Source organism: Cucurbita pepo, chromosome LG01, assembly GCF_002806865.2.
Source record: "Cucurbita pepo subsp. pepo cultivar mu-cu-16 chromosome LG01, ASM280686v2, whole genome shotgun sequence".
Lineage (NCBI taxonomy): Eukaryota > Viridiplantae > Streptophyta > Magnoliopsida > Cucurbitales > Cucurbitaceae > Cucurbita > Cucurbita pepo.
Window position 1 is genome coordinate 12,782,280 of NC_036638.1, and position 10,865 is coordinate 12,793,144.

At 34.4% G+C, this 10,865-nt stretch overlaps 1 protein-coding gene across 2 annotated transcripts; it reads right to left on the reverse strand.

Moving 5' to 3' along the window:
* Positions 1–576: 576 nt before the first annotated feature.
* LOC111801639 (WAT1-related protein At1g25270-like) lies at positions 577–2,576 on the reverse strand. 2 transcript variants are annotated; one of them, XM_023685709.1, is made up of 6 exons: positions 2,350–2,576; positions 2,202–2,264; positions 1,634–2,003; positions 1,395–1,481; positions 1,159–1,310; positions 577–1,080 (listed from the first exon to the last, which is right to left on the reverse strand). In XM_023685709.1, the coding sequence occupies exons 1-6, from the start codon at positions 2,532–2,534 to the stop codon at positions 867–869; spliced, it is 1,071 nt and encodes a 356-aa protein (XP_023541477.1). In that variant the 5' UTR covers positions 2,535–2,576; the 3' UTR covers positions 577–866. The 2 variants fall into 2 exon arrangements, with proteins under 2 accessions (XP_023541477.1, XP_023541470.1); XM_023685702.1 differs by having other exon boundaries at positions 1,395–1,553.
* Positions 2,577–10,865: the final 8,289 nt, after the last annotated feature.

Consider the following 10,865-nt stretch of genomic DNA (forward strand, 5'->3'; position numbering starts at 1 on the left):
ACATGTCTCCACATAAATGATTTGGATTAAATCATTTGTAACGATTACAAAGTGGGCTGTATCAATAGTGTTACCAGGATAAGGCACCCAACAAATTAATAAATGTTTGAAACGAATTTATATTATAAGGATGGACGCTAATTTGAAATAATTAATTACGACGATTTAATATTATTTTTTAACAATAATTTATATTATAAGGATGGACGCTAATTTGAAACGAGTACAGCCACATAGTATTTCAACCATTCAAATGTTTTAACTGGTTTTAAATTTATAATTAAAATAAATTTATGTTTGGTTATAAATGCAAAAAAATTGATCGTACTAGTTTACTTGGCCTTTTATGTTTCCAAGTATGCTTTACTTGGTTGCAACTTGAGTCAGCAAATCCGAACGCGATAATACTCTTCCATTCCCATCTAATTTTTTATCCAAGAAAAGAAAAGTGTAGTAGTGTCCTACTAAATATCTTGTAATATCAGAATATAAATATCTTGTACTAAATATCTTGTAATATCAGAATATAAATATCTTGTACTAAATATCTTGTAATATCAGAATATAAGTGCTCATCCACAAAAGTGGATTTACATCCGTTAAAAAGTCCGTTGAAAAGTGAAAGACAAGAGAAATGAAATTCCCCATCAAAGTCTGACAGGCAACGTTGGAGAACATGAAAAGTTATTAGCTTCGAAATATGGAGAGCATTAAATATTCTTTCTTTTGCCATTCTTACAACTACATTAAATACTAATGCCTTCATATTTTGCTACCTATTCCTATCCTAATTCCTAACAGTTTAATACCTTTTTGTTTTGATCTTGTCTCAATATGTTCTAACTTGTATGTAAGAACGATGCTGCCTAATTGACGTTGCGATTGCTGCTGTTGGAACCCCGAGGAGTATCGGTTTCAGTTTTAGGAATAGTTGTTGGAGATGAAATGGGCAGGTCTATGACCACAGGTTGGTGCTCAATGCTTCCCATGGGAGCTAATTGCGTACTCTTCTTCATCTCTTTGCTTTTACCCCACAACACTACGTATAATCCACATATGATCAGCACTCCTCCAATCACACTGTTATCATCAAAAACACACAATTTCACTTCTAATACAATACCCAATCATTATATATAAAAACCCACTTTCCCTTACCATCCCAAGTGGAGTTTTTCTTCCAAAAACAAGGATCCGGCTATGGCAAGAAGGAGCAGAATAAGAGGGCTGAAAACTGATACAAACATTGGGCCTCTCATTCGTACGCACCATGAGATTAGCGCTACTGTCACTCCAGAAGCCACAATCCCCTGCAATAATTTAAGACTAAATATCTTTAACAAAATTAAATATTTGAGCATCCTAATCGAGAAAAAAACAATAAAATAAATTACAGTATATGAGACGCCGAGAAGTCGGACATTCCATCCCAACTTCCACTCACTCCATCGCCTTTCCAAGCACAAAGCAAAAACAACTGCCTGAATGGATGCCATCAAACACATCAACGCTGTACTTGAGTAGTGGCATGGATAGGATTCACTCATTTTCGCCTATTATTATTATTATATCAATTCAATTAATTATCACCAAACCAAACCCCTTTTGTTTTGCAATTACAAATTCAGCTGACCTGAACGATGAGCCATAACCCATACGACACGCAGCCAGCAAAACCGAGCACACTTCCCAGCAGCTGACTACGGATGTCGTGTTCAGTGTCTGCCACGTGTCCACCTGAGTTATGCAAAAGGTCAACGTGGGTTGACCAAAGATTAAGCTCCACGCCTTTATAGAATGTAAGGATCATGGCCCCACCTATTCCTAATAATGTCCCCACCACTTTAGCCTTCCCTCCGGTTGTTGTTATGTTCAACTTCTCCAACCTGAAGGAGAGTGCCAAAATGAAGGTGACGGCTGGGCCAAGGTTGCCGATGGCTGCAGCGAATGTCACAGATGTTAAACTCATGCTCTCCAGGTATAAGTTTTGCGCCAACGACCCCCTGCATGCATGCATTCAACGCACATCCTTTTCTTTATTATTATTATTTCAAACATAAACAAAAGAAATAGTTGCTAAAACCCGGATACAATGGTATGATATTGTCCATTTTGAGCATAAGCTCTCATGGCTTTGCTTTGGACTTACTCAAAAAGCCTCGTACCAATGAAGATAGTATCCTTAACACAAGTGAGCTTACCCAAAGAAAGCGGAGAGAAAAACATAGAAAAGCACGGACCAAGTGAGCTTCGACCTTTTGCCTCTGCAAGTAAATTTTAGTTTGGTTAATAATGAAGGTTGCATGGAGATTAGGGTTGAAGGTTTAGGGTAAAATAATAAGTAACAACCTATCTAAGAAGAAGGCGAGGGGAAGCATGAAGGCAGAGGCAAACAAGAAACGATAAGCAATAATAATCCGCATGTTCATTCCATCCGCAACAGTTAACTTATAGAGCACGTTACCTACAGCGAGCCCGAGCTGAACCATGACCATGAAAATGGTTGGCAAAGCATTCCAGACTGTGTCATTCATGGCGCAGTTTTAAAGCAAAGGGAAGAAGGAGAAGGAGAAGGAGAAGGAGAAGGAGAAGGAGAGAGGATGATGTGAAGAGTATTTATGGAGCGAAGAAACGCATGAGTACGTCATTGCTGATGCCAATGTAACGTCCATTTCGAGCGGAGATTGGACATGTGTTAAGTGGGAGGTGCGAGGGAGGTCTTCGTGGGTTTCTCTCCGTCCGGCGTTGCCTCCAGCTCTTTCACCATTTACCCAACTTAAAATGTCACTAATGACCAACTGTTTGTACCACACACGCACGCACACGCACGAACACGCACGCACACGCACGAACACGCACGCACTTGCACGAACACGCACTTTTTGTAGTGCAATGAATTTTATGTTACTACGTCAACTTCCTTCAACATCTTATTTAATTTTCTCAACTTCAACTTACTCACAATTCTCCCTCTTTCTTTTACTCATTCCTCTTAAATAACTCACATTTATTGTACCTATTTTTTATAACTTTCAAAAACTATTATATTTCTCCCTCCAAATTCAAATATATCAAATATTTAAAAAATTAACAAAAATCCCCTCTACATTCTACCTCCTATTTCGTTAGCTTTGAATTGAAACCCTTTTCAAAAATACCTTTTTAACTTTGAACATTTCCATTATCGTTAGTATTTTCATTATTGTTAGTATTTTGTTTAGAAAATATGCATATATTCTAAAAGCCGCATTTTAATTTAAAGGTGTTTTTTAAGTTTTTAATTAAGAATTTAGTTAGGGTATTATTGAAATATTTTAAGATTCCTTTTGAACTATGATTGGTTTTGAGAGGTCTTCTTTGATAGCAGAAGTTGCTTGCAGTTGGGAAGTCTAATTTTTAGTTTAGTTGGGAAGTCTAATTTTTAGGTTTGAGTAGTCGGAGTAGGAACAAGAGGTAGGTAGGTTCAATAGGGTTTCTGGTAGAAATTTACTAGAAATTGACGAAGCCAAGTTGTGTAAGACATCTTGTACGCATTTGTTGATGTAGTCAAGTTCTTTTCACTCGGCGGTGCCCGTGTAGATCCAACAAAACTACTTATTGGCATGACTTTGATACCATGTTAGGAATCACGGATGATATTGTCCACTTTGAGCATAAGTTCTAATAGTTTTGTTTTGGGCTTCTCCAAAAGGCCTCATTATGAATGGAGTTAGTATTCCTTTCATAAACCTATGTTCATCACTTATAAACCCATGATCATCCTCTAAATTAACCAACCTGAGACTCTCTCCGATGCAGGTGTAGATCTAACAAAGCTACCTATTGGTGTCTTATTTACATTTTGCTAACGGTTTACTTTAAATTTGCATAGTTTTAAATCCATGATTCATAGCTGAATGATCTATTACAATAATCTCTATAATATAATGTGATATTTTGTTTAATTTGTAAACTACAATGGGCAGCAGAGCGAGACACTCACAGTACAAAGTGTGGTTCTCGGTGTTCCTAATCTTTTGTTTGAGATGAACAATACTCGTTAATGTGCCTCCATTTCTCGTCATGTAACGCCTTGTAAGATTCATGTCTTGTGTCGTAAATTTCAGGGGAGTGTCTTAGGGAACAATAACAAGAAACAAAAATTAAGAACCAAGAACCAAGAACAAGGACAATAAACTAATAAGAATCAAGATCTAACTTCTTAAAACTAAAAACCAAGAACCTCCTTACCGAGGTCTTTAGATCATAACCATATTTAAGAACTCAGAACTTAGGACCATCATAGACAGATTAAGAGCCTAAAAGAAAGCTAACTAGGGACCATCATAGACAGATTAAGAGCCTAAAAGTAAGCTAGTTATTGATTCATTGTATTCATTCCAATTCTCTAATGTCCCCTCGTGATATGTCTAACATCGATCTCCACGATTATAAGAACTTTTAGCTAGATTTGTTATGAATTATTGGGAGGAGTAGTCCCACCTCGGTTAATTAAGGGGAGGATCATGGGTTTGTAAGTAAGTAATACTATATTCATTGGTACGAAGTCTTCAGGAAAACTAAAAGCAAAGCCATTAGAGTTTATGTTCAAAGAGGACAATATTATACCATTGTGGAGAGTCGTTTTTTCCTTACGTAGTATCAGAGTCATGCCCTTAACTTAACCATGTTAATAGAATGCTCAAGTGTCCAACAAAGAAATTGTGAGCCTTGAAAGTGTAGTCAAAGTGACTCACATGTCGAACAAAGAGTGTGTTTTGTTTAATGGCTCTAGAGAAGGAGTGAAGCCTCGATTAAGGGGAGACTGCTTGAGATCTCTAGAGAAGGAAGCCTAGGGAGGCTCTATGGTGTACTTTATTCGAGTGGAGAATTGTTGAGGATTATTGGTTCGATGGCTCCAGAGAAGGAGTAGAGCCTCGAATAAGAGGAGGCTGCTCGAGAGCTCTAGAGAAGGAGATCTTAGGAGAGGCTCTATGGTGTACTCTGTTTAAGGGAAGAATTGTTGAGGATTATTAAAAGGAATAGTCTCATATTGGTAAATTAACGAGAAGATCATGAGTATATTGGTAAATAAGAAATTCAATCTCCATTCGTAAGAGTTATTTTGGAAAACCAAAAGTAAAATCACGAGAGCTTATGCTCAAAGTGGATAATATCATATCATTGCGAAGGGTTATTATTCTTAACAAATTGTGGACTCATTTAAGAAAATAGTTATTAAGTTGAGCACGTTCAAGAAAATGATTAGAAATTATTAACAAGTTATTAACTTAACAAGTTGTGGGCACATTTAAGTATATTCAAATTATAAATATTGGTTTAGAAGGATGTGGACCAAAGATAAATGAGGAACCTTTCTTCGATTTTGACTTGATTTTAAGCTGTATGCCCCAAAAATTTGTGCCTAATATCACATAACTTTGAACTGGATCCTTCTTTTAGGACAGAGTATATTAAATCTTGCAAGATAAGGTTAATCATTTTGCAATGTTGAATCTTGCCAAAGTTTGTTTTTGCATGGTTAATAAAGAAAATATAATCATAGTTTATTTTTGGAATGTTGAATCTTGCCAAAGTTTCTTTTTGCAATGTTAATCAAGAAATATATTGCACGAGTTCCATCACACGGTTTATTTTTAGTTTGCTCAATTTTAAATGTTAATTATGAGAATACATTGAATCTTGCAAGATAATTATTGAAGTTAGAAAAATAATTCAAGCATCTTAATTTATTTTTGTTCTTTTAATTTTGTCTTGGTTATGGACCGTTCTTTTTTATTTGCTTAATTAATTCATTCTTAAGTTCTTTAATTAAAGGTGTTGTACATAAAATAAGTTACCCTATTCTCGAATTATTTTTAAAAAAATTTGAATGTATTTACCCTATTCTCGAATTATTTTTAAAAAGATTTGAATGTATTTTTTATACTAAGTTCTTTATCTTGGTGGCACTTTATTATCATATATATACTATGCTCCAATTTTAAAGGTAACCTATACTAGTTTTTTTTTTCTTTTGTCAAATGAGTGGTGATGGTTAGTTTCCAAATAGTAAATAAAAGTTAATATTTTCTTTTCTTAAATAGTGATGGTAAACTAAGTCATCAATGGTCCAATTGATCATCCTATTAATTATACCAGAGCTTTCAAAATGTTCAACAAAGATTGGTTGTAAATGAATTGGTATGAGAATATAAGTAACAGTACACTTTATTTTTCTGACACATACTTGACAAAATTTACTGTCTAATAGTGCTACTGAGGAGTACATGGAAGGAGCATAAAAAATTCTACCAGAAGAAAAGGAAGGTAGGAATATGAGAAATTATGATATCCAAACCATATATGAACACCTAATCATTAAGGAAATGGACCCTAAATGTAATGTTTGGTATCATCATGAAGAAATAGGTGAAGAGGATGATGTTGAAAAAGAAGTTGATAATGCTTTTATGTTGGAAGCAACCAACTTGTATAAGAGAACATATACCAGAGAGGAGGATAAGAATGATTCTTTTACATCAAGGAAAGGAAAAAATATTTCTCACAAAATCTAAGAGGCAAACACTCTATTGTACACATGATGTACAAAATATACAAAAATATCAACAGTTGTGGCATTGTATAAACTTAAAACATTTAATGGTTGGTCAGATTCTAGTTCACAAGGCCTTGTGGAACTTTTGTATGACATGTTCGGTATCGATAATCTCATTCTAATATCTATTTATGGATTTAGAAAATTGTGAAGGAATTTGATTTAGGCCACTAAAAAATTCATGCATGTGTAAATGATTGTTGTCTATTTAAAAATGAGAAAGGAAAGTTAGAAAGTTGTCCTCATTATAATACTTCAAGGTGGAAGGTTGTCGAAAAACGAATGCAATTAAGCAAGGTATGCCTGCTAAGGTATTAGATACTTTCCTATAATTCTGCGACTTAAATGAATGTTTAAAATATGTGAACTGGATGAAAGTTTACGATGACATTCTCAACATAAAAATACGGATGGAAACATAAAAGTCCTCATTGCAGTCTCATCCTTTTGATGTCAATGTGAACAAATCTCCTATTATTGCCCTCCCTGAACACTTTTCACCTAAGGGTAATGGGAAGACACTAAAATCTAATCATATTTCAATTCCTACAATAGACTTGTCAGCTACTTGCACAAGATTAGCAATTCGTAGGCAAAAAGAAGTTTGTAATGGAAATAGAATTGGAAAAGAAGATCATGTAATTAGTGGAAAGCCCTATGAAACAACAACTCTATAAAAAAGAAAAAGAGGTTCTACAAAGATGAAGACAATAGTTCTTGATGGACAATCTAGAGTGAAACTTGTTTTTAATCAATATGGACCACCCATAGGAGATGAATTTGTAGGATTGGCTTCTCTTCTTGGTCTACTTGTAAGAGAGGTTGTACATGTTAGGTTAGAGAATTTGAAGAAATTACCACAAGGCTAAAATTAGTGTTATGGTAGTCTATCCAGGTATGAAGTTATTTTAATTCATTTATCTAGTTCTAATCATTTGTATCATATTACTCCTAACCATTTGGTACTTCTCACGTACAATGTGAAAAACAATTATTAGAGAATTTTTATTTTTTAACAAATGGGTAGATTATGGAGGGCTGGAAAATCTCGTATGGTACAACAAATTTACAATGCCCCTAACGAAAGAAGCACTACTGTATCTTATGCCATAAAATTTGCAATCGGCAGATGATTGGATGGACTTTGTCAAAGAAAAAACTAGTGCAAATTTCATGGTAATGAATATTTATATATCGAAAAAGTTACACATGATATTTTAGAAATTATTATATACTTTGATATAACAAAAACATAGGTTGTCTTATTGAGTAGTTGAAAAGTGAAAACTTTAAAACCATGGAGAAGAGACAACTCCCTCGTAGTAGGAAATGGTATGCCCGTTTGGCTAAAAAGATGGTAAATATCGATATTACTTTAGTTTTATTCTACTCTCGTATTGTATTTGTGAATTTAGTATATTTATTTCATTTTGCAAAAGAAAATTTCTTCGAATCCAACTTCGATCTCAAGGATTATGTTATGGACAAAGGCTCACACAAAGAAGGATGGACAACCAATGAATGCACAAGTTGCTAAGACACTCGTATGTTAAACTTATTTGAAAATTACTTTGTTGATATCTTATTGGGTAGGTGAAAAGTTTGCAAGTATTATGTTTGTTGATATCCTTTGTTTACGAAATATGTGAAATGAGTGGTTGAAATGGTTTCTTATTGGTATAAGCGCATTGAACAAATAAATGATTTTAAAGGATATTTTGCTTATAGCATGTAAAACATGTGTGTGGGGGGTGGGGGTGGAGGTGGAGGGGGAGGGGATGAAAACTTTAGATAAAAGTACTTGATTCGATTTTTTTTCCAATAGCATGTGTTAAACTTATTTGAAAATGACTTTATTTTTTTATTTTTTATTGGATATGTGAAAAGTTTGGAAGTATTGTGTTTGTTGATATCTCTTGTTTATAGTACATGAAATGGGTTGTTGAAGTGGTGTTTTATTGGTACGAGCACGTTGAACAAACAAGTGGTGTTTTATTGGTATGAGCACGTTGAACTAATAAGTGGTGTTTTCGTGCAAATGATGAATTTGAAGATGACACCTTATCTACATAATAAACTTCAAGACTTATGAATTTGGTGTTTTTGTTAACTACTTTATGTTTTTTTTGTACTTGCATTGAGCAAAAACTTTATCTTGCATCATTTAAACTTCTTTATTTTCTAATGTGTAAGTATATTATGAAACTTCAATCAAGACTGGATATTGTTTTGTAATTAATATATTATAAAATATTATTCTATGTACGTGAGTTTCAAAATTAGCTGAGAGTAACTTAGTCAAGGAAAAAAAACTGTATCTTATATAGCAATGACCAAAAGGTATGACGAAATTTATATAGCGAAAGATAAATGCTATCAAATATGCATTATGATAATTATAATAATTATACATGATTCATTTATCTAAATATAGCATAAAATTGAGTTATAGTATTATGAAAATGTTATTATAAATTAAAATATAACACATTAGGTTAGCAATATTATACATATTATAGCTTAATAAAAAATGCTATAAAATATTTTTCATAGTAACGAATATAAGTTATAATTTGGTACCTTTCTACAACATCAATTATAGGTATAAAAAATGCTATAAAAAGTCTTAAACTGATAAGAATCACGGTGTTCCAAATGAACCTATTGCCAAGAAGATTCAAAAAATGTCATGAAGATTCAAAAAAATATGTCAACAACAGAATTCGCACCTACGCGCGAAGAGATCATTTGATTTCAAACCTGTCGCATTAACCACTCAAGCACATCAACATTTGTTAGAAAAAACTATGTTTAATTTCATAAATTATGTAAAAGTCAAATGGTCAATTTGACTTATTCTTTGTGGAGATTAAAGGGGATCGGGAATAAATTCCGTCCACAAACATCTCGAATAAATTCCGTCCACAAACGTCTTTTGTCGGGAGACTATAAATACCCACAATATGTTATGTAAAATTCAGATTCGTGGATGAATGTAATTCAGATCTCAAATTGAGACGTTTCTCTTAGAAATTCGAGGATCATATTTGCCATTTCTAAGTTTCAAGCAATTCTTGTGGTAGAATTGCACCCGAACCATTCAATCAAGCCTTGATCAAGTTAGATTGTGGAGTGGCTCAATTTAGAACAAAGTTTCCAAATCTTGCTTCTAGATCTTCGATCGTAAGAGGTAATCTAATTCTAGCCTTATCTCTTGGTTGATCCAAATTTCGTATAAAGAGGTGTTAATTACTTTTGATTCAAGAGTTCTTACTTCAACAAAAGCTTGCATCGTTGGGCTGAGGATTAGGGTTGCCTTATCAGTTTGGTATCAGAGCGTAGGTTTACATCTTTGTGGCCGACTCTAGAATTGATTTTATCTTTCATAAATATAGGTTCTATCTCTTTTCTTTACGTTGTTTGAGTCTTGAAACACTATAGGTTCCTTCCTCTTATGCAGTTCCTTTTCCTATTTATTCAAAGACTGTAAAGGAGCTAGAGGTTGAGTCTGACAGTTCACTCTCATTCATCTTTCATTTTCTTCGCCCCTCCCTGAATTTATTCTTTCACTGTAACTATTAGTGGGATAGGTTCCGTCTCATTCATCTTTCGTCTCCATTCACTTGTCGGTTTCACCCATTGCCTTCTTTCATTCATAAGATAAATAGGGTCAGGTCATATCGGTTCCGGTTCAGTCGCTGCAAGGAATTGAGGAGAATGCATAAGGAGTTAAGACTTGTTGTAGAGGGGTGAAAGAGCGAGACCAAAGGGAGAGGGGCAGGCAATGCAATTGGGAAAGGAAACCAAGTTGTAGAGGTTCAGGGAATGGAATTAATTGCTTTACCGCCGAGTTGGAGAGGTTACGGAGTGAAAGAAAGAATGAATAAGGAGTGTTTACAGGAGAGGACATTCATTTGCTGCAGCGTACCTTGTAAAAGAAGGAGAATGAGCAAGAGCTGTTCCTGAATAAATAGGTGAAGGGAAGGTCATATCGGTGAAGGAGAGAAGACGAAGACAGAGGGAAAATGATAAGCGCCTACACTGCTGGAATTTGCAAAGCTAGAGGTCCTTCTAGAATCCTTGCAAAACACTCACAGAGAAAGCTAACTTAACGGATTGATTCCAACCAAGAGCTGGTTAGAAGATGAATGACTCTTAGATCGAACTTGGAATCTATGATGGTCACTCTTAGATACCAAGACAATTCACTCCAGAATTAGCTTGATCAAAACTAATTCAATGAATCGGTTTAAACATCAAACCTAAA